Consider the following 23,533-nt stretch of genomic DNA (forward strand, 5'->3'; position numbering starts at 1 on the left):
TGAGGATCTCTGTGCCGGTCAGTGTCGGCCATCAGGAAAACTGCTGTCTGCTGACAGACCAAATGAAACGTAAAGTAAAACTAAATGTAATTCAGTCAGTGAGTTTCTGTCCGTCGGTTGGTCAGTTGGTCGGTTGGTCAGTTGGTCGGTTGGTCGGTTGGTCAGTTGGTCGGTTGGTCGGCTGGTCGGGTGGTCAGTTGGTCGGTTGGTCGGTTGGTCAGTTGGTCAGTTGGTCGGTTGGTCAGTTGGTCAGTTGGTCGGTTGGTCGGCTGGTCGGGTGGTCAGTTGGTCGGTTGGTCGGTTGGTCGGTTGGTCGGTTGGTCAGTTGGTCAGTTGGTCGGTTGGTCAGTTGGTCGGTTGGTCGGTTGGTCGGTTGGTCGGTTGGTCAGTTGGTCGGTTGGTCGGCTGGTCGGGTGGTCGGTTGGTCAGTTGGTCAGTTGGTCGGTTGGTCGGTTGGTCAGTTGGTCGGTTGGTCGGTTGGTCGGTTGGTCGGGTGGTCGGTTGGTCAGTTGGTCGGTTGGTCAGTTGGTCGGTTGGTCAGTTGGTCAGTTGGTCGGTTGGTCGGTTGGTCAGTTGGTCAGTTGGTCGGTTGGTCGGTTGGTCAGTTGGTCAGTTGGTCGGTTGGTCGGTTGGTCGGTTGGTCGGTTGGTCGGTTGGTCGGTTGGTCGGTTGGTCAGTTGGTCGGTTGGTCAGTTGGAGTAAGTTGTATTGTCTGTAGTTTCACGCAGCTTTGGTCTCCAGGAAACAGAGGATGAAGAAGAAGAGGAAGACGGTCCTGATGAAGACTGAGGTCAGAGTTCAGGTGGAGAGGGGCGGAGCCAGACGCTCCTTCAGAGGAGTCCTGCACAGGTGAGAGGAGACTTCAGTACCAACGATGGACAAACAATAACGGGATGCGAACGTGTGAACGCACCATGAGCTCTGGTTGTACATGCATCTGATATCTGTCTTCAGCTATAGTCCAAATCTATGTTGAACATCCCATCATTGCTACGTGAATGCTTTAATAGTTTATTCAGCCTAAAAGCAGTGCCACAACACGGCTCTATTTCATCACGTTCCCACGTTAAGAACTGCGTTTCTATTTGAATCTGCCACCGTTTACTGACAGACTATAACACATTTAAATATTCACAACATGATTAAAAGTATACAATATATATTATATCATGTTGATCATTTAAAACATATCGAAATATTTAAAATATTTATTATGAATCATAGAAACAGAAGAATGAATACGTGAATGAACGTGAAACAAAGAATAAATATAAGATCAGATGTTTTCTGTTAGAGAACTCTCCCTGGTCCCCTCCAGAAAGGAGTCATCACATACAGAGCATCAGCTAGTTCAGGATCCATGTGTCTGTGATCCAGAAAGGAGTCATCACATACAGAGCATCAGCTAGTTCAGGATCCATGTGTCTGTGGTCCAGAAAGGAGTCATCACATACAGAGCATCAGCTAGTTCAGGATCCATGTGTCTGTGGTCCAGAAAGGAGTCATCACATACAGAGCATCAGCTAGTTCAGGATCCATGTGTCCGTGATCCAGAAAGGAGTCATCACATACAGAGAATCAGCTAGTTCAGGATCCATGTGTCCGTGATCCAGAAAGGAGTCATCACATACAGAGCATCAGCTAGTTCAGGATCCATGTTTCCTCTCCAGAAAGGAGTCATCACATACAGAGCATCAGCTAGTTCAGGATCCATGTGTCTGTGATCCAGAAAGGAGTCATCACATACAGAGCACCAGCTAGTTCAGGATCCATGTGTCCGTGATCCAGAAAGGAGTCATCACATACAGAGCATCAGCTAGTTCAGGATCCATGTGTCCGTGATCCAGAAAGGAGTCATCACATACAGAGCACCAGCTAGTTCAGGATCCATGTGTCCGTGATCCAGAAAGGAGTCATCACATACAGAGCACCAGCTAGTTCAGGATCCATGTGTCCGTGATCCAGAAAGGAGTCATCACATACAGAGCATCAGCTATCAGACTGTGTGTGGTTACACCGTGTGTATTCTGTAAAATGTGTAACTTATTTGTATTTATGTTTTTAATCTTCAACACTTGTTGTGCATCTAGGGAACACGAAGCTGTCTGGCTCCTTTCCGCTGGAGCAAAGTCCTCTCTGTGATAAAGGGATTCTGATATGTTTTCCAACATCATCCTCCCAGGTCAGCGTGCCGCCCTCTGCCTGCTGGGGTCAGAGGTCACCTGGTGGAGGGGGGGTGCAGCCTGGGGGCGTTTGCGTCCGGCCTGCTGCTGGCCTCTCTGTACGGGGTCTCCTGTCTGCCCCGGCAGGAGCTCTGGCTCTGCGTCTCCTTCACCCTCAGCCTCGCCGCCATCGCCTCCTTCTCCATGGGCTTGTCCTCCGGGGTCCGGACCTGCGTCTGCGTCATGCTACCTTCACTGTCTGCAGGTCAGGTCAGCACTCACCTGCACAGGTGGGCAGTCCCCGCAGAGGGGCTGCATGCTGGCAGTCTGTCTTCATACACATGTCTTAACACTGTTTCATATCGATGCACAGTCCGAGTCTTATGTCACTTTAGTCTGTAATGTATTCTAAATCTGTGTTGGATGGAGCAGTGCATTGTGGGATTGTTGTGCCTGTCACTACCCAATCTGCCCTATCTGCAGTGCACATGTGGCAGATGGTCCGCCATATTGGACAACTCCGTACGGCAACCCAAGTAGGACACTTGACGCATATTGATATGCTAGCTCTGGCTGAAATGATTAGAAAGAGCGGTCGAAGCTACCGCCCGATTAAAAGTGACCTCAGAGCTTCAGCCGGCAGACTACGAAGTGTCTCACAAGGCCAGACGTCTGGAGTGGAGACGGACTCAGACCGGTTCAACAGTCAGGTCTGCTTGCTGCCACCAGAGAACATATCGAGGACTAAAAGACTAATGTCAGGACTTAGAAAAGCGTGTCCGTGCTTTTATCTTCAGTAGACTGGACCACTGCTAAGGTGTCTTCAGAGGGCGCACTAAAGGATCCATCAGGAAGCTGCAGCTGATCCACTGGACCACTGCTAAGGTGTCTTCAGAGGGCGCACTGAAGGATCCATCAGGAAGCTGCAGCTGATCCACTGGACCACTGCTAAGGTGTCTTCAGAGGGCGCACTGAAGGATCCATCAGGAAGCTGCAGCTGATCCACTGGACCACTGCTAAGGTGCCTTCAGAGGGCGCACTGAAGGATCCATCAGAAAGCTGCAGCTGATCCACTGGACCACTGCTAAGGTGTCTTCAGAGGGCGCACTGAAGGATCCATCAGGAAGCTGCAGCTGGTCCACTGGACCACTGCTAAGGTGTCTTCACAGGGCGCACTGAAGGATCCATCAGGAAGCTGCAGCTGGTCCACTGGACCACTGCTAAGGTGTCTTCAGAGGGCGCACTGAAGGATCCATCAGGAAGCTGCAGCTGATCCACTGGACCACTGCTAAGGTGCCTTCAGAGGGCGCACTGAAGGATCCATCAGAAAGCTGCAGCTGATCCACTGGACCACTGCTAAGGTGTCTTCAGAGGGCGCACTGAAGGATCCACCAGGAAGCTGCAGCTGGTCCACTGGACCACTGCTAAGGTGTCTTCACAGGGCGCACTGAAGGATCCATCAGGAAGCTGCAGCTGGTCCACTGGACCACTGCTAAGGTGTCTTCAGAGGGCGCACTGAAGGATCCATCAGGAAGCTGCAGCTGGTCCACTGGACCACTGCTAAGGTGTCTTCAGAGGGCGCACTGAAGGATCCACCAGGAAGCTGCAGCTGGTCCACTGGACCACTGCTAAGGTGTCTTCACAGGGCGCACTGAAGGATCCATCAGGAAGCTGCAGCTGGTCCACTGGACCACTGCTAAGGTGTCTTCAGAGGGCGCACTGAAGGATCCATCAGGAAGCTGCAGCTCGAGTCCTCACTGACACCACAGAGTGGAGCACATCAGTCCGGCTCTGAAGTCTCTACACTGGCTTCCTGTCGGCCAAAGAATTGATGTTAAAGACTACTGCTAGTTTTTAAATCATACATGGTTGAGGACCAAAGTATATTGTTGAACTGCATAATCAGGAGCCTTCGAGGCGCCTCAGGTCTTCTGGACGGGTCTGCTCTCGGCTCCGAGAGTCACATCAGAACATGGAGAGGCGGCGCTTAGCTGCTATGCCCGACTCTGGAACAAGCTACCCAGCATGCACGTCCGCAGAAACGCCTACTTTTTAAATCCAGACTGAAAGCACATCTCTTTGGCTGCTTCTAATCGAGCTGCTCATATTCGCACTGCAGTACGCCTTAAACACGTGCTGTTTACCTGTGGTGTTTATTTGTATTATTGTATTATCTTTGTAATGCCTGTTGTGAAATGCCATTATATGTGTTTTTATGTATGTATTCCTAAAAAGTCTTTTCATTTGTTTTGTAAAGCACTTTGAATTGTCGCGTACAGAAGAGTGCTGTATAAAGACGCTTGCCTTGCCGCAGCGGCGTTTGGAAAAGCACGAAAAGAAACCTCGAGAGAGATGAGTTATTGTTCTGGGTCCTGTCATCGGGCTGAGTACATTGTCAGGATAAGTGAGAAGTGGGTGGAGCTTCTGTCAGACAGCATACTGGAGAAGTATTGGCTGTGAATGTCCTTCATTTTATTTGAAAATAAAATAACTACAGATTTTAATAAAGATATTTGAGACGTTTATGACTCGCGCATGCACGATGCAAATCGGGCAGCCGTCGAGACGTCAAGTGTCGTATTGGAGTTGTCCGATATGGCGGACCGTCTCGCGCACCGCAGGTCGGGCGGGGCTGCGGGTCGGGCGGGGCTGCGGGTCGGGCGGGGCTGCGGGTCGGGCGGGGCTGCAGATCGGGCAGTGACAGTGCCTCCCCCTGTGTTTCAGCTCAGGGCAGGAAGTTCCTCCTCTTCCTGTTCATGTCGGCACTGCTCAGCGGCCCGCTCACCAACACGCTGGAGAACACGGAGCGCGCCGCCGCAGGCCTGCTGTGTGGAGCCGAGCTCGCAGCCAATCAGACGCAAGAGCTGCTGCAGAGAGCGGCCACGCCCCTTTTCGGTAAGCCCCGCCCACCAACATCAACACAATACTTTCAATAAATACTGTTTATAGAGGTAGGTGCAGGACTGAGTCTTTAACTCTGGCATGAGTCAGCATTTCCTCACTTCCTGTCCCCTGGTCTGGAGGTCAAAGGTTTTCTGAATGTGTTTCTAGTTGTTATCCTGAAATAAGATCTGTGGTTAACGGAAGAGACTTTAACGTCTTGTTCTACGAAATTAGCGACGTGCTGTAGTTCCTCTATAGCCCAACATTAGCCTCCTTTAGCTTAGCGGTGGTGACGTGAAGTCATGTGACCGTGCTGTAGTTCCTCTATAGCCCAACATTAGCCTCCTTTAGCTTAGCGGTGGTGACGTGAAGTCATGTGACCGTGCTGTAGTTCCTTTATAGCCCAACATTAGCCTCCTTTAGCTTAGCGGTGGTGACGTGAAGTCATGTGACCGTGCTGTAGTTCCTTTTATAGCCCAACATTAGCCTCCTTTAGCTTAGCGGTGGTGACGTGAAGTCATGTGACCGTGCTGTAGTTCCTTTTATAGCCCAACATTAGCCTCCTTTAGCTTAGCGGTGGTGAAGTCATGTGACCGTGCTGTAGTTCCTTTATAGCCCAACATTAGCCTCCTTTAGCTTAGCGGTGGTGAAGTCATGTGACCGTGCTGTAGTTCCTCTATAGCCCAACATTAGCCTCCTTTAGCTTAGCGGTGGTGAAGTCATGTGACCGTGCTGTAGTTCCTTTACAGCCCAACATTAGCCTCCTTTAGCTTAGCGGTGGTGACGTGAAGTCATGTGACCGTGCTGTAGTTCCTTATAGCCCAACATTAGCCACCTTTAGCTTAGCGGTGGTGAAGTCATGTGACCGTGCTGTAGTTCCTTTATAGCCCAACATTAGCCTCCTTTAGCTTAGCGGTGGTGAGTGAAGTCATGTGACCGTGCTGTAGTTCCTCTATAGCCCAACATTAGCCTCCTTTAGCTTAGCGGTGGTGACGTGAAGTCATGTGACCGTGCTGTAGTTCCTTTATAGCCCAACATTAGCCACCTTTAGCTTAGCGGTGGTGAAGTCATGTGACCGTGCTGTAGTTCCTCTATAGCCCAACATTAGCCACCTTTAGCTTAGCGGTGGTGACGTGAAGTCATGTGACCGTGCTGTAGTTCCTCTATAGCCCAACATTAGCCATCCTTTAGCTTAGCGGTGGTGAAGTGAAGTCATGTGACCGTGCTGTAGTTCCTCTATAGCCCAACATTAGCCACCTTTAGCTTAGCGGTGGTGAAGTGAAGTCATGTGACCGTGCTGTAGTTCCTCTATAGCCCAACATTAGCCACCTTTAGCTTAGCGGTGGTGACGTGAAGTCATGTGACCGTGCTGTAGTTCCTCTATAGCCCAACATTAGCCACCTTTAGCTTAGCGGTGGTGACGTGAAGTCATGTGACCGTGCTGTAGTTCCTCTATAGCCCAACATTAGCCTCCTTTAGCTTAGCGGTGGTGACGTGAAGTCATGTGACCGTGCTGTAGTTCCTCTATAGCCCAACATTAGCCACCTTTAGCTTAGCGGTGGTGAAGTGAAGTCATGTGACCGTGCTGTAGTTCCTCTATAGCCCAACATTAGCCACCTTTAGCTTAGCGGTGGTGAAGTGAAGTCATGTGACCGTGCTGTAGTTCCTCTATAGCCCAACATTAGCTTTTTACTTCAGGAATCCTAAAGTGGTATGTGGAGATTATTCTGCTGAACTAAATGTGTAAATATCATAAACGTTTGTTTTACTCAGAGATTATTTTCTGACATAATCCAAAATCACACGGAGGAATCCCATTGGACCAGGGAGATGCTGCCTTCAGGGACCAACACAGGAATAGGACGTCCTGCAGCTGTGTATAGTCTGTCGTCAGTGAAGTGTTGTTTGTGTGTCAGCTGTGTTGGACAGAGTCAGAGAGATCAGCAGTAACGCTCACGCTGCCGCCGCACGAGTGAGGAGCCTCATCGATGCTCTGACTGACAGCGTCCGCCATGTTGGTGAGACACCAGAGATACACACATCCTTTAGAAGTACAGATACTTGTGTTTAAAAATACTCTGGTGAAAGTAATGTAAGAAGTAGAAAGTACAGGTATTTGAGTTCAACATGTAAGAAGTAGAAAGTACAGGTATTTGTGTTCAACATGTAAGAAGTAGAAAGTACAGGTATTTGAGTTCAACATGTGAGAAGTAGAAAGTACAGGTATTTGAGTTCAACATGTGAGAAGTAGAAAGTACAGGTATTTGAGTTCAACATGTGAGAAGTAGAAAGTACAGGTATTTGAGTTCAACATGTAAGAAGTAGAAAGTACAGGTATTTGAGTTCAACATGTAAGAAGTAGAAAGTACAGGTATTTGAGTTCAACATGTAAGAAGTAGAAAGTACAGGTATTTGTGTTCAACATGTAAGAAGTAGAAAGTACAGGTATTTGTGTTCAATATGTAAGAAGTAGAAAGTACAGGTATTTGAGTTCAACATGTGAGAAGTAGAAAGTACAGGTATTTGTGTTCAATATGTAAGAAGTAGAAAGTACAGGTATTTGAGTTCAACATGTAAGAAGTAGAAAGTACAGGTATTTGAGTTAAACATGTAAGAAGTAGAAAGTACAGGTATTTGTGTTCAACATGTGAGAAGTAGAAAGTACAGGTATTTGTGTTCAATATGTAAGAAGTAGAAAGTACAGGTATTTGAGTTCAACATGTAAGAAGTAGAAAGTACAGGTATTTGGGTTCAACATGTGAGAAGTAGAAAGTACAGGTATTTGAGTTCAACATGTAAGAAGTAGAAAGTACAGGTATTTGAGTTCAACATGTAAGAAGTAGAAAGTACAGGTATTTGAGTTCAACATGTAAGAAGTAGAAAGTACAGGTATTTGAGTTCAACATGTAAGAAGTAGAAAGTACAGGTATTTGAGTTCAACATGTAAGAAGTAGAAAGTACAGGTATTTGAGTTCAACATGTAGAGAAGTAGAAAGTACAGGTATTTGAGTTCAACATGTGAGAAGTAGAAAGTACAGGTATTTGAGTTCAACATGTAAGAAGTAGAAAGTACAGGTATTTGAGTTCAACATGTAAGAAGTAGAAAGTACAGGTATTTGAGTTCAACATGTGAAGAAGTAGAAAGTACAGGTATTTGAGTTCAACATGTAGAGAAGTAGAAAGTACAGGTATTTGTGTTCAACATGTAAGAAGTAGAAAGTACAGGTATTTGAGTTCAACATGTGAGAAGTAGAAAGTACAGGTATTTGAGTTCAACATGTAAGAAGTAGAAAGTACAGGTATTTGAGTTCAACATGTGAGAAGTAGAAAGTACAGGTATTTGAGTTCAACATGTAAGAAGTAGAAAGTACAGGTATTTGAGTTCAACATGTAAGAAGTAGAAAGTACAGGTATTTGAGTTCAACATGTGAGAAGTAGAAAGTACAGGTATTTGAGTTCAACATGTGAGAAGTAGAAAGTACAGGTATTTGAGTTCAACATGTGAGAAGTAGAAAGTACAGGTATTTGAGTTCAACATGTAGAGAAGTAGAAAGTACAGGTATTTGAGTTCAACATGTAAGAAGTAGAAAGTACAGGTATTTGGGTTCAACATGTAAGAAGTAGAAAGTACAGGTATTTGAGTTCAACATGTAAGAAGTAGAAAGTACAGGTATTTGAGTTCAACATGTGAGAAGTAGAAAGTACAGGTATTTGAGTTCAACATGTAAGAAGTAGAAAGTACAGGTATTTGAGTTCAACATGTGAGAAGTAGAAAGTACAGGTATTTGAGTTCAACATGTAAGAAGTAGAAAGTACAGGTATTTGAGTTCAACATGTAGAGAAGTAGAAAGTACAGGTATTTGAGTTCAACATGTAAGAAGTAGAAAGTACAGGTATTTGAGTTCAACATGTGAGAAGTAGAAAGTACAGGTATTTGAGTTCAACATGTGAGAAGTAGAAAGTACAGGTATTTGAGTTCAACATGAGAGAAGTAGAAAGTACAGGTATTTGAGTTCAACATGTAAGAAGTAGAAAGTACAGGTATTTGGAGTTCAACATGTGAGAAGTAGAAAGTACAGGTATTTGAGTTCAACATGAGAGAAGTAGAAAGTACAGGTATTTGAGTTCAACATGTGAGAAGTAGAAAGTACAGGTATTTGAGTTCAACATGTAAGAAGTAGAAAGTACAGGTATTTGAGTTCAACATGTGAGAAGTAAAAGTAAAACGTGGTCAGAAAAATAAGTAGTGGAGTAAAGTACTGCTACCAGAAAAAGTATTTGTACTCCACTACTTCCACCTCTGGCAAACACACACTGTATTGTAATTGCAACAAATCCTAAAAGTCAATATTTTGTGATTTGGCCGTGACCTCTGACCCCTCAGCGCGAACTCTGAGGAACGTCCTTCACTTCCTGGTTGACATCGGGGACGTGTGCAACGCTAAAATGGGCTCCCCGTACAGGACGTGCCGCGCGATGTTCGCCGAGGCGCGGGACGACTGCTCCGAGTTGCTCGGAGATTTCAACTTCCTGTGTGGCATCGTGGACGGCTTCCTGCCGCTCTGCAGCCTCGCCCGCGGTGCGTTCACCTCCGTACCTTCACTTTGTAATTACTGTGCATTTGTAATCCAGCATGAAGGTGTTCTACATGTTGGGATGTTTATTTCTAGTCTTTTAACTTGTTTTGTACGACGCCTTGTCTTTTTGTGCTGCTGCAACGCAAACATTTCCTTGATAAAAGGATTTATGTATAAAACATAAAACTCTACAACGTCTAGATTTAATTTTCATAAATGTTCTTAAAGGTGGGGTCGGTCATCCACTTCAGAAACACTTGTTATATTGATGGATGCTCTGAACATCCGATAGCAATGAATATCTGAAGTGCTTTGAAGCCGTGGCGCTGGAGAAAGCTCGACCAATCACCTGAGCCGGCTGAGGTAACTGACGGCCTGCCTGCCTGTCAGCCTTCCATCGGGGCACACACCGATCTCTGCCCTCATTGGTCACGTGCCGCTCGTGTGTGTTGGGGGAGGGGCTTGTGAGGAAGGGGCAGATCTTTCCGGTTGTGTATTTCCAGATTCGAGCCACTCCAGCTGCTTGCTCAAAATGACCTGCCCCACCTTGAGGTATTAATTAAGGCCTTTTAAAAGACTCAAGCTATTTCTCTTATTATTAATATCAACATTTAGAAAGCACCTTCTCCACATTATAACATCAATATTATATCTGTAAAGAGAAAAGTTAGCAATAATAATAAACCACAATTGACAGGATATACGGCATTTAAAAATAAACAATAATATATAAAAGCTGGTCATTTTAAATATATACAGAAACTGCATATTTGCACACCTGTGTTCAGATGACACACTGAGTGATGGCTGGTAATCTTTATGTGTGTTGCAGCCGGCGAGCTGTTCTGCGTCATCCCGTCCTACATCGCCGAGCATCTGAAGAAGCGTCTGGCAGCGCGTGAGTTCTTATCTCGGTTTCTCTAATCTTCGCCCTCGAGCTGCTTGACCTTGAGTTCTGTGAGTGTGTTTCTGACCCCCCGCAGCCACGCTGGCGGCGTTCGAGCGGATGAAGCGGGAGTTTGACTTCAACATCTCGGCCTCGGTGACCTTCGAGCTGGAGGCGAACAGCAGCCGCTCGCTGCAGCAGGTGTCCCAGGACATCATGCGGGACGTGTCCTCCGAGCTGCAGCTGTTCCAGACGCTCAGCGCGCCGCTGGTGTTCGCGGGCTTCCTGCTGCTGGTCTGCGGCTTCCTGAGGTCACTCACAAGGACCCTCCGCAGAGTGCTCACCTGGGCAGCAACACCTGTCTTAATGCCTTTCACACTCACGGTTCAAACAGAGAGAAACATATCAATTACAATCAAATTAATATCTGGAAAAACATTTGGGAAAAATAATGAAAATCTGAGAAGCTTTTAAGATCAGGTGGAAGCGGATTCCAGTGTGTGGTTAACGTAAAGAAAGATTCTGCAGGGGGGGGGCATTTTATTGACACACTTTTATTTGTGTGTGTGTGTGTGTGTGTGTGTGTGGTGTGTGTGTGTGTGTGTGTGTGGTGTGTGTGTGTGTGGTGTGTGTGTATGTGTGTGTGTGTGGTGTGTGTGTGTGTGTGTGTGTGTGTGTGTGTGTGTGTGTGTGTGTGCGTGTGTATGTGTGTGTGTGTGTGTGGTGTGTGTGTGTGGTGTGTGTGTGTGTGTGTGGTGTGTGTTTGCGCAGGGCGGTGCGGTACAGACACAGGTATCTCCGTGAGCTCGACTTCGATAACGTCTACCTGAGCGCTCAGTTTGAAGAGCTCGACCGTCAGGTGACCTGCGGGGGCGGAGCCTCAGTGCTGCCAATCACACGCAGGGAGGCCAAGACCTACATCACACCACGTCAGTACAGTGTGTGTGTGTGTGTGTGTGTGTGGTGTGTGTGTGTGTGTGTGTGTGTGGTTGTGTGTGTGTGTGTGTGTGTGTGTGTGTGTGTGTGTGTGTGTGTGTGTGTGTGTGTGTGTGTGTGTGTGTGTGTGTGTGTGTGTGTGTGTGTGTGTGAAAGCAGGAACACGAGGTCCTTCTCGACCTGTGACCGACGAGCTGATCTGAGTAACGCGTCTGTAGTCTCTCTGCAGCTGTCGGCCCGGGAGCGGCGGGCGATGTTTAGGGGCGTGGCCTCGGTGCTCAAACACCTGGTGATGGGAGGCCTGCTGGTGGCGCTGGACTTCCTGGTGTTCTGGACGCTGGACCAGGTGACCCACCAGGTGAAGGGGGACGTGGTGGCCCGAGGTGAGACCACAACGCCTTTTGGTTACATGGGAAGTGTTTCAGTCCTGCATTCCCTCTACTGTCCAACAGGGGGCAACAAGAAGTCATGTTTGTTAGAATCGTCTCCCTGGTCCCCGGATCGAGCTTCATCAGGATCCATGTGTCTGTGGTCCAGAAAGGAGTCATCACATACAGAGCATCAGCTAGTTCAGGATCCATGTGTCTGTGATCCAGAGGGAGTCATCACATACAGAGCATCAGCTAGTTCAGGATCCATGTGTCTGTGATCCAGAGGGAGTCATCACATACAGAGCATCAGCTAGTTCAGGATCCATGTGTCCGTGATCCAGAAAGGAGTCATCACATACAGAGCATCAGCTAGTTCAGGATCCATGTATCTGTGATCCTCTCCAGATGGAAGGAGTCATCACATACAGAGCATCAGCTAGTTCAGGATCCATGTGTCTGTGATCCAGAGGGAGTCATCACATACAGAGCATCAGCTAGTTCAGGATCCATGTGTCCGTGATCCAGAGGGAGTCATCACATACAGAGCATCAGCTAGTTCAGGATCCATGTGTCTGTGATCCAGAGGGAGTCATCACATACAGAGCATCAGCTAGTTCAGGATCCATGTGTCTGTGATCCAGAGGGAGTCATCACATACAGAGCATCAGCTAGTTCAGGATCCATGTGTCCGTGATCCAGAAAGGAGTCATCACATACAGAGCATCAGCTAGTTCAGGATCCATGTGTCTGTGATCCAGAGGGAGTCATCACATACAGAGCATCAGCTAGTTCAGGATCCATGTGTCTGTGATCCAGAGGGAGTCATCACATACAGAGCATCAGCTAGTTCAGGATCCATGTGTCTGTGATCCAGAGGGAGTCATCACATACAGAGCATCAGCTAGTTCAGGATCCATGTATCTGTGATCCAGAAGGGAAGGAGTCATCACATACAGAGCATCAGCTAGTTCAGGATCCATGTGTCTGTGATCCTCTCCTGAAGGGAAGGAGTCATCACATACAGAGCATCAGCTAGTTCAGGATCCATGTGTCTGTGATCCGGAAGGAGTCATCACATACAGAGCATCAGCTAGTTCAGGATCCATGTGTCCGTGATCCAGAGGGAGTCATCACATACAGAGCATCAGCTAGTTCAGGATCCATGTGTCTGTGGTCCAGAAAGGAGTCATCACATACAGAGCATCAGCTAGTTCAGGATCCATGTGTCTGTGATCCAGAGGGAGTCATCACATACAGAGCATCAGCTAGTTCAGGATCCATGTGTCTGTGATCCAGAGGGAGTCATCACATACAGAGCATCAGCTAGTTCAGGATCCATGTGTCCGTGATCCAGAGGGAGTCATCACATACAGAGCATCAGCTAGTTCAGGATCCATGTGTCTGTGATCCAGAGGGAGTCATCACATACAGAGCATCAGCTAGTTCAGGATCCATGTGTCCGTGATCCAGAGGGAGTCATCACATACAGAGCATCAGCTAGTTCAGGATCCATGTGTCTGTGATCCAGAGGGAGTCATCACATACAGAGCATCAGCTAGTTCAGGATCCATGTGTCTGTGGTCCAGAAAGGAGTCATCACATACAGAGCATCAGCTAGTTCAGGATCCATGTGTCTGTGATCCAGAAAGGAGTCATCACATACAGAGCATCAGCTAGTTCAGGATCCATGTGTCCGTGATCCAGAAAGGAGTCATCACATACAGAGCATCAGCTAGTTCAGGATCCATGTGTCCGTGATCCAGAAAGGAGTCATCACATACAGAGCATCAGCTAGTTCAGGATCCATGTGTCCGTGATCCAGAAAGGAGTCATCACATACAGAGCATCAGCTAGTTCAGGATCCATGTGTCCGTGGTCCAGAAAGGAGTCATCACATACAGAGCATCAGCTAGTTCAGGATCCATGTGTCTGTGATCCAGAGGGAGTCATCACATACAGAGCATCAGCTAGTTCAGGATCCATGTGTCCGTGATCCAGAAAGGAGTCATCACATACAGAGCATCAGCTAGTTCAGGATCCATGTGTCTGTGATCCAGAAAGGAGTCATCACATACAGAGCATCAGCTAGTTCAGGATCCATGTGTCTGTGATCCAGAAAGGAGTCATCACATACAGAGCATCAGCTAGTTCAGGATCCATGTGTCTGTGGTCCAGAAAGGAGTCATCACATACAGAGCATCAGCTAGTTCAGGATCCATGTGTCCGTGATCCAGAAAGGAGTCATCACATACAGAGCATCAGCTAGTTCAGGATCCATGTGTCCTTATTCCAGAAAGGAGTCATCACATACAGAGAATCAGCTAGTTCAGGATCCATGTGTCTGTGGTCCAGAAAGGAGTCATCACATACAGAGAATCAGCTAGTTCAGGATCCATGTGTCCGTGATCCAGAAAGGAGTCATCACATACAGAGAATCAGCTAGTTCAGGATCCATGTGTCTGTGATCCAGAAAGGAGTCATCACATACAGAGAATCAGCTAGTTCAGGATCCATGTGTCTGTGATCCAGAAAGGAGTCATCACATACAGAGCATCAGCTAGTTCAGGATCCATGTGTCCGTGGTCCAGAAAGGAGTCATCACATACAGAGAATCAGCTAGTTCAGGATCCATGTGTCTGTGGTCCAGAAAGGAGTCATCACATACAGAGCATCAGCTAGTTCAGGATCCATGTTTCCTCTCCAGAAAGGAGTCATCACATACAGAGCATCAGCTAGTTCAGGATCCATGTGTCCGTGATCCAGAAAGGAGTCATCACATACAGAGAATCAGCTAGTTCAGGATCCATGTGTCCGTGATCCAGAAAGGAGTCATCACATACAGAGCATCAGCTAGTTCAGGATCCATGTGTCTGTGATCCAGAAAGGAGTCATCACATACAGAGCATCAGCTAGTTCAGGATCCATGTGTCTGTGATCCAGAAAGGAGTCATCACATACAGAGCATCAGCTAGTTCAGGATCCATGTGTCCGTGATCCAGAAAGGAGTCATCACATACAGAGCATCAGCTAGTTCAGGATCCATGTGTCCGTGATCCAGAAAGGAGTCATCACATACAGAGCATCAGCTAGTTCAGGATCCATGTGTCTGTGATCCAGAAAGGAGTCATCACATACAGAGCATCAGCTAGTTCAGGATCCATGTGTCTGTGGTCCAGAAAGGAGTCATCACATACAGAGCATCAGCTAGTTCAGGATCCATGTGTCTGTGGTCCAGAAAGAAGTCATCACATACAGAGCATCAGCTAGTTCAGGATCCATGTGTCTGTGGTCCAGAAAGGAGTCATCACATACAGAGCATCAGCTAGTTCAGGATCCATGTGTCCGTGATCCAGAAAGGAGTCATCACATACAGAGCATCAGCTAGTTCAGGATCCATGTGTCCTTATTCCAGAAAGGAGTCATCACATACAGAGAATCAGCTAGTTCAGGATCCATGTGTCTGTGGTCCAGAAAGGAGTCATCACATACAGAGAATCAGCTAGTTCAGGATCCATGTGTCCGTGGTCCAGAAAGGAGTCATCACATACAGAGAATCAGCTAGTTCAGGATCCATGTGTCTGTGATCCAGAAAGGAGTCATCACATACAGAGAATCAGCTAGTTCAGGATCCATGTGTCTGTGATCCAGAAAGGAGTCATCACATACAGAGCATCAGCTAGTTCAGGATCCATGTGTCCGTGATCCAGAAAGGAGTCATCACATACAGAGCATCAGCTAGTTCAGGATCCATGTGTCCGTGATCCAGAAAGGAGTCATCACATACAGAGCATCAGCTAGTTCAGGATCCATGTGTCTGTGATCCAGAAAGGAGTCATCACATACAGAGCATCAGCTAGTTCAGGATCCATGTGTCCGTGATCCAGAAAGGAGTCATCACATACAGAGCATCAGCTAGTTCCTGAGCAGAGTCCTTCACATGCTGATATCCAAGAGAGGGAGTTACGGCCGGTCCACACACAGGCATGAAACAAATCTTGAAGCTGGGCGTGTCTGAAGCTTGGCGATGTTTTGCGAGCAACGCGACCAACAACCAATCAGATGAATGTCCCGCCCCGACATCCAAAGCATAGCAATGTTAAAACGAAGTAAACTGGATATAAACTCCCCAAACAGGCGAAACCCCCCTCCCTCCATGCCGGCTCCTCCGGTGTGTATCCCGGTAAATAGTTCTGGTCGTAAAGAACCGGGCGATTTGCTACCGTAACTTCTCATTTGGAATATGAGGAAATGAGCTGCGGTCTGGCTCTCCCAGCTTGCACGCGGTTTGATTGGCTAGCGCTTCTACTGTCAGATTTGCATAAACGGGATTTGATTGTCTGATGCCCGCTTCGAAAGCATCGGGAGCATCAACTGTTGAACATTGCTCAACTTGTGATGCTCCCGATGCAAAGCCACGCTCCGCTCCCCACAATGCAGTTCGGCGAAGATTCAAAATATTCTTCGTCACCCCATTCAAGTGAGTGGGCGAAGCTTTGAAGGATTGTTTTCATGCCTGTGTGTGGACCGGCCGTCACACAGTCACAAGATGGAGGAACAGAAAGCAGTATCAATGTTTACTTCAGATCAGCTCCACGTCAGAAATGAGCATGCTTGAAGTCTCTCTCCATAATGAGCATGCTTGATGTCTCTCTCCATAATGAGCATGCTTGATGTCTCTCTCCATAATGAGCATGCTTGATGTCTCTCTCCGTAGAGGCTGAGTCATCATGTTCCTCACAGAGCTATCATCAAGCAGTCCTGATGCTCTTCTGGGTCATCACACATCCTGTCATGCTCACGGCTAGTTGGTACCCTTGTTAGCATGCTGCTCTCAGGTTGGAGGAGGACACTCAGTCTGTGAGGAAATGTTCCTGCTTCTCTCTTGATTACCTCAGTAAACATCTCCCTGAAGACTTTATCGTCTCAAGCCTTCTTCCACACAGTATGAAGTTCATTTCGTAAACTATGGTCTGAGTAAAATAGGGGACAAAGCAGCGTATGCTTGAGGGCGGGGCTACCTGTGATTGACAGGTTGTCACCGCGGTGTTGTTCATGTATTCATCTAACTACTACTACTACCTCTGTGTCTCTGCTGTCTCCGTGGTAACTGTTGGGGAACTATTGTCCTGCGCCCGTCCTGTGGCCCAGTGTGTCGGTCTGTCCTCACTGAGCAGCTGCTCCTGGTGGGTCGTCTGCGTGGGTCTGGGGTAGAGACCTTCAGAGACACGTGGGTCTGGGGTAGAGACCTTCAGAGACACGTGGGTCTGGGGTAGAGACCTTCAGAGACACGTGGGTCTGGGGTAGAGACCTTCAGAGACACGTGGGTCTGGGGTAGAGACCTTCAGAGACACGTGGGTCTGGGGTAAAGACCTTCAGAGACACGTGGGTCTGGGGTAGAGACCTTCAGAGACACGTGGGTCTGGGGTAGAGACCTTCAGAGACACGTGGGTCTGGGGTAGAGACCTTCAGAGACACGTGGGTCTGGGGTAGAGACCTTCAGAGACACGTGGGTCTGGGGTCGAGACCTTCAGAGACACATCTCTCGTGAAGCTCCAAATAGACCCTCAGTGCTTCCATCAGAGGTCCTGCTCCCTCTGTGTCTCTCTGTGTCTCTCTGTGTCTCTCTGAGTCTCTCTGTGTCTCTCTGTGTCTCTCTGTGTCTCTCTGTCTCTCTCTGTGTCTCTCTGTGTCTCTCTGAGTCTCTCTGTGTCTCTCTGAGTCTCTCTGTGTCTCTCTGTGTCTCTTTCTGTGTCCCTCTGTCTCTCTCTGTGTCTCTCTGAGTCTCTCTGTGTCTCTCTGAGTCTCTCTGTGTCTCTCTGTGTCTCTCTCTGTGTCTCTCTGTGTCTCTCTGTCTCTCTCTGTGTCTCTCTGTCTCTTTCTGTGTCTCTCTGTGTCCCTCTGTCTCTCTCTGTGTCTCTCTGTGTCTCTCTGAGTCTCTCTGTGTCTCTCTGTCTCTTTCTGTGTCTCTCTGTGTCTCTCTGAGTCTCTCTGTGTCTCTCTGTGTCTCTCTGTCTCTTTCTGTGTCTCTCTGTGTCTCTCTGTGTCTCTCTGTGTCCCTCTGTCTCTCTCTGTGTCTCTCTGAGTCTCTCTGTGTCTCTCTGAGTCTCTCTGTGTCTCTCTGTGTCTCTCTGTCTCTCTCTGTGTCTCTCTGAGTCTCTCTGAGTCTCTCTGTGTCTCTCTGTGTCTCTCTGTCTCTCTCTGTGTCTCTCTGTCTCTTTCTGTGTCTCTCTGTGTCCCTCTGTCTCTCTCTGTGTCTCTCTGTGTCTCTCTGAGTCTCTCCGTGTCTCTCTGTCTCTTTCTGTGTCTCTCTGTGTCTCTCTGTGTCCCTCTGTGTCTCTCTGAGTCTCTCTGTGTCTCTCTGTCTCTTTCTGTGTCTCTCTGTGTCTCTCTGTGTCCCTCTGTCTCTCTCTGTGTCTCTCTGTGTCTCTCTGTGTCTCTCTGTCTCTTTCTGTGTCTCTCTGTGTCTCTCTGTGTCCCTCTGTCTCTCTCTGTGTCTCTCTGTCTCTCTGTGTCTCTCTGTGTCTCTCTGAGTCTCTCTGTGTCTCTCTGTGTCTCTCTGTGTCCCTCTGTCTCTCTCTGTGTCTCTCTGTGTCTCTCTGTGTCTCTCTGTGTCTCTCTGAGTCTCTCTGTGTCCCTCTGTCTCTCTCTGTGTCTCTCTCTGTGTCTCTCTGTGTCTCTCTGTGTCTCTCTGTGTCTCTCCGAGTCTCCATTGATCCAGAAGTCCACATGTGTCCCTCAGCCCCGGTGACGGTGGCGCTGCAGGTGAGCGGATCCGGGTACGCCTCGGACATCTTCAGGGATCTGGTGGCGTCGTTCGACGTCCTGCAGCGAGGGAACGTGACGGTGCTCAGCAGGAAGTGCCTCCAGCCGCCGGCAGAGCCCGACCACGCCAACTGCTTCCTGCTTGGTGAGCTCACACAGGAAATGAGGTCATCAAGTCTGTGACATCATCATCGGCACCGAACACGATATCCCCCCCGAGCCGTTTACATGCATTCATCCGTTAGGTTCAAAGATTCAACGGTTTTACTGTCGGATGCTCAACGCTGTAGAGACGGCACTGAAACTATTCTGACCTGAGCTCTGAAGTTTATCTAACTGGTTCTACTGGTCCTGGTTCTACTGGTCCTGGTTCTGGTTCTACTGGTCCTGGTTCTACTGGTCCTGGTTCTACTGGTCCTGGTTCTACTGGTCCTGGTTCTACTGGTTCTGGTTCTACTGGTCCTGGTTCTGGTTCTACTGGTCCTGGTTCTACTGGCCCTTGTTCTACTGGTCCTGGTTCTGATTCTGGTTCTGGTTCTGGTTCTACTGGTCCTGGTTCTACTGGTCCTGGTTCTGGTTCTACTGGTCCTGGTTCTACTGGTCCTGGTTCTACTGGTCCTGGTTCTGGTTCTACTGGTCCTGGTTCTACTGGTCCTGGTTCTGGTTCTACTGGTCCTGGTTCTACTGGTCCTGGTTCTGGTTCTACTGGTCCTGGTTCTACTGGTCCTGGTTCTACTGGTCCTGGTTCTGGTTCTACTGGTCCTGGTTCTACTGGTCCTGGTTCTACTGGTCCTGGTTCTACTGGTCCTGGTTCTGGTTCTACTGGTCCTGGTTCTACTGGTCCTGGTTCTGGTTCTACTGGTCCTGGTTCTACTGGTCCTGGTTCTACTGGTCCTGGTTCTGATTCTGGTTCTGGTTCTGCTGCAGGTTTGCTGTTGGGTCTGGCGCTGGTCGTCTCTGTGTTCGGAGGATTCATGCAGCGCTGTAGAAGACTGGTCTGTGCTTCATATCATCCAGAGAGAGAGCTGGTACACACACACACGCACGCACGCACGCACGCACACTCGCACGCAGACACACACACACACACACACACACACACACGTGCACACACACACTCACATACACACGCACACACACACACGCACGCACACACACGCACGCACGCACACTCGCACGCAGACACACACACACACACACGTGCACACACACACACTCGCACACACACACTCACATACACACGCACACACACGCACGCACACACACGCACGCACACTCGCACGCAGACACACACGCACGCACGCACACACACACACACACACACACACGCACACGCGCGCGCGCACACAGGCAGGCAGGAATGTGCGGAATGTACAGAATGAGAGTCTGAGAGGAGTTCTGATGCTCGACGTGTCTGAACTCAGTTAAGAGTCCTCAGATATCTGACCTTTGACCTCCAGCACGAGACCACGGAGCAGCTCTCCCTAAAGACAAGGGCCGGCTGGAACCACTTGACTCATACAGCCACTCACCATGTCCAAGAACCAGCCGTAGAAAGGCTTCCTCACAACCTGCAGGGACGCCGGGACGCCGGACGCAGGGACGAAGGACGCTGGACGCTGGGACGCCGGGACGCAGGACACCGGGACGCTGGGACGCAGGACACCGGGACGCAGGACGCCGGGACGCAGGACGCTGGGACGAGAAAAAACATGAGATATATTGGGTTGTCATTTCCCAACAGATTTCCTTCCATATTCTGATGAAATCCACGCGATAAGATCAGTGACTTCACACGGTTGAGTCATCACTTGATGCAGAGGTTGGAGCTGTGGGTGGGGGTGCAGTCGTGGGTCAGCAGGGTGAAGAGCAGGGGCCGAGCACACATCCTTGGGGCGCCCTGTACTCAGTGTGATGGAGCCTGCTGCTCGTTGCCGACCCGTACAGACTGGGGTCTGGCAGTGAGGAAGTCCATGACGGTGTCTAACGCTGAGCTAAAGTCTATGGACAGCAGCCTAACATTAGAGTCGTTAGTTCTTCTTCTTTCGTGTAACGTTAGAGGTCCAACTTGGCGTCGTGTAGCCATGCCCGCATCTCTGCGGTCGAAGAGGCTGGCTTCCCTGAGGGTGGTCTGTATGAGGGGCAGGTGGTGAGTATATGGACAGAGTTGTTAGTGTCCAGGTGGGTGAGATGTACAGAAGGCCTGGTCGCTGGGTGGAGGCGTTGTTTTCTGCGCAGGTGCTGTTCTGTGCTTCAAAGCGTGCAAAGAGGCTGCTCAGCAGAGAGGTGTCGCTGTCCCAGGTCTGTGGTCCGTGATGGTCCTGATACCCTGCCACAGGCCCCGTGTGAGCTGTAATCTCCCGGGCGTCGTTAGGCAGTCTCTGTGTATTCCTGGATGTTGGTGGAGGTGTTGTCTCTTGCTGTAAACAGTCAGCCTGTAGGGTCAAAGCAGAGGTGCTGTCCTCTGACCACACGCACCTCTTGTGGTGTTATGTTCCATGTTTGTTTCTCATGCGTCCACCACCTGTCCTCTGGACCCTACCACCTGTCCTCTGGACCCTACCACCTGTCCTCTGGACCCTATCCCCTCAAACCTCCTTCAGACTATCGCTCCTGATATTCTACCGTTTCTCTCCCATCTCATCAACACTTCTCTAACTTCTGGTCACTTTCCAAACACTCTCAAGGAGGCGAGAGTAAACCCTCTCCTGAAGGAACCCACTCTCAACCCGTCTGACGTTATAAACTACAGGCCTGTCTCTCTCCTCCCGGTCCTGTCTTTAGACACCTCTCCTGCTCTCTCCATCAGAACCACCTTCTGGATCCGCACCAGTCTGGTTTCAAGGCAGGTCACTCCACAGAAACTGCCCTCCTTGCTGTCACTGAGGAACTGCACACGGCTAAAGCAGCCTCCCTCTCCTCTGTCCTCATCCTGTTGGACCTGTCTGCTGCATTCGACACGGTGAACCATCAGATCCTCCTTCAGGCTCTGCACTTTCCCTCCTCCCCTCATACCTCAAAGACCGCACCTACAGGGTAACTTGGAGAGGGTCGGAGTCCGACCCTTGTCAATTAACTACAGGGGTCCCTCAGGGCTCTGTTCTTGGTCCCCTCCTCTTCTCCTTGTACACAAACTCGCTCGGATCAGTCATTAGCCCGCATGGTTTTTCATACCACTGCTACGCTGACGACACCCAATGAACCCTGCCCTTCCCCCGCTCAGAGACCCAGGTCGTCGCTCGCATCTCTGCTCGTCCAGCTGACATCTCTCAGTGGATGTCCGCTCATCACCTCAAGCTCAACCTTGACAAAACTGAACTGCTTTTCCTTCCGGGAAAAGATTGTCCCACTCTTGACCTGACTATCAACATCGGCCCCTCTGCTGTCTCCCCGACTCAGACTGCAAGGACTCTGGGTGGGACCCTAGATAACAACCTGTCCTTCACTGCAAACATCGCTGCTCCAACCCGCTGCTGCAGATACACGCTCTACAGCATCAGGAGGACGCGTCCCCAGCTGACCCAGAAAGCCACGCAGGTTCTGGTCCAGGCTCTCGTCACCTCACGCCTAGACTACTGCAGCTCCCTCCTGGCTGGTCTGCCTGCATGTGCCATCCGACCTCTCTCACCCAGAATGCAGCGGCTCGTCTGGTCTTCAACCTTCCTGAATGTCCCACACCACTCCGCTCCTCCGCTCCCTCCACTGGCTTCCGGTAACTGCTAGAATCCACTTCAAGACCCTGGTGCTTGCGTACCATGCTGCGAATGGATCTGGCCCTTCCTACATCCAGGACATGGTTAAACCGTGCACCCCAGCACGTGCACTCCGCTCTGCATCAGCCAGACGGCTCGCTGCACCCTCGCTGCGAGGGGGACCCAAGTTCCCATCAGCAGGAACACGTGGGTTTGCTGTCCTGGCTCCAAGATGGTGGAACGAGCTCCCATTGACATCAGGACAGCAGAAAGCTTACACACCTTCCAGACTGAAGACTCATCTCTTTCGACTCCACCTCGAGGATAGAACTGCTAACAAAGCACTTGTATACTAACAAAGGACTGGCTCCTCTAAAGCCAGTTGAGTAGCACTCAGAGGTTGCGCTAGACTTTTTTGCTGCCCGTCATTTTGACGGACAGGATCGTAACATTTCCGTCTGTACACAACTCCCAGACATTTCAATGATTTGTACGGCAAAGTTAGGTCTGGAAACGATATCATTTCCTTTTTGGCGGCCATCCATAACAAGACATAACACCGGAGCCCTGCTGCGGGGAAAACTTTGGCGCTGTTCTGAGTTTGTTCTAATCTGTCAAAATGACGGAATGCTTTCAGATTTTTCCGTCATTGTTAAAAAAAACACACACACGTCATAGACGGAATATATTCGGTTAACGCGACCTCTGGTAGACCTTGAAATGTTTTGGCTCTATGAAACCTGATGTACTTTATGATTCTGTTTTCTTCAAGCTTGTATCTTGTTGGTCGAACGCACTTATTGTAAGTCGCTCTGGATAAAAGCCTCAGCTAAATGTGATGTAATGCAATGTAATGCAATGTGATGTAATGTAATGTAATGCGATGCAATGTAATGTGATGTAATGTGATGTAATGCGATGCAATGTAATGTAATGTGATGTAATGTGATGTAATGCGATGCAATGTGATGCAATGCGATGTGATGTAATGTAATGTGATGTAATGTAATGCGATGTAATGTAATGTAATGTGATGTAATGCGATGCAATGTGATGCAATGCGATGTGATGTAATGTGATGTAATGTGATGTAATGTAATGTGATGTAATGTAATGCGATGCAATGTAATGTGATGTAATGCGATGTAATGTAATGCAATGTAATGTAATGTGATGCGATGTGATGTGATGTAATGTGATGCAATGTAATGTAATGTAATGCAATGTAATGTAATGTGATGTAATGCAATGTGATGTGATGTAA

The 23,533-nt window shown here is 48.7% G+C and overlaps 1 protein-coding gene across 1 annotated transcript in view; it reads left to right on the top strand.

The window, feature by feature from the left end:
* Positions 1-475: 475 nt before the first annotated feature.
* The window catches only part of dcst2 (DC-STAMP domain containing 2), a 28,473-nt gene continuing 5,415 nt past the window's right edge, over positions 476-23,533 (top strand). Inside the window, exons 1-12 of the mRNA XM_034079903.2 lie at positions 476-493; positions 694-849; positions 2,183-2,427; positions 4,887-5,057; positions 6,962-7,063; positions 9,430-9,624; positions 10,455-10,520; positions 10,606-10,819; positions 11,280-11,437; positions 11,663-11,827; positions 18,555-18,722; positions 19,505-19,605. Of these exons, the coding sequence (XP_033935794.1) occupies positions 752-849; positions 2,183-2,427; positions 4,887-5,057; positions 6,962-7,063; positions 9,430-9,624; positions 10,455-10,520; positions 10,606-10,819; positions 11,280-11,437; positions 11,663-11,827; positions 18,555-18,722; positions 19,505-19,605 (1,683 nt within the window). The 5' untranslated portion in view covers positions 476-493; positions 694-751. The remainder of the gene's footprint in view (positions 494-693; positions 850-2,182; positions 2,428-4,886; positions 5,058-6,961; positions 7,064-9,429; positions 9,625-10,454; positions 10,521-10,605; positions 10,820-11,279; positions 11,438-11,662; positions 11,828-18,554; positions 18,723-19,504; positions 19,606-23,533) is intronic.

The sequence above is a fragment of the Pseudochaenichthys georgianus genome, unplaced genomic scaffold (genome assembly GCF_902827115.2).
Source record: "Pseudochaenichthys georgianus unplaced genomic scaffold, fPseGeo1.2 scaffold_764_arrow_ctg1, whole genome shotgun sequence".
Taxonomy (NCBI): domain Eukaryota; kingdom Metazoa; phylum Chordata; class Actinopteri; order Perciformes; family Channichthyidae; genus Pseudochaenichthys; species Pseudochaenichthys georgianus.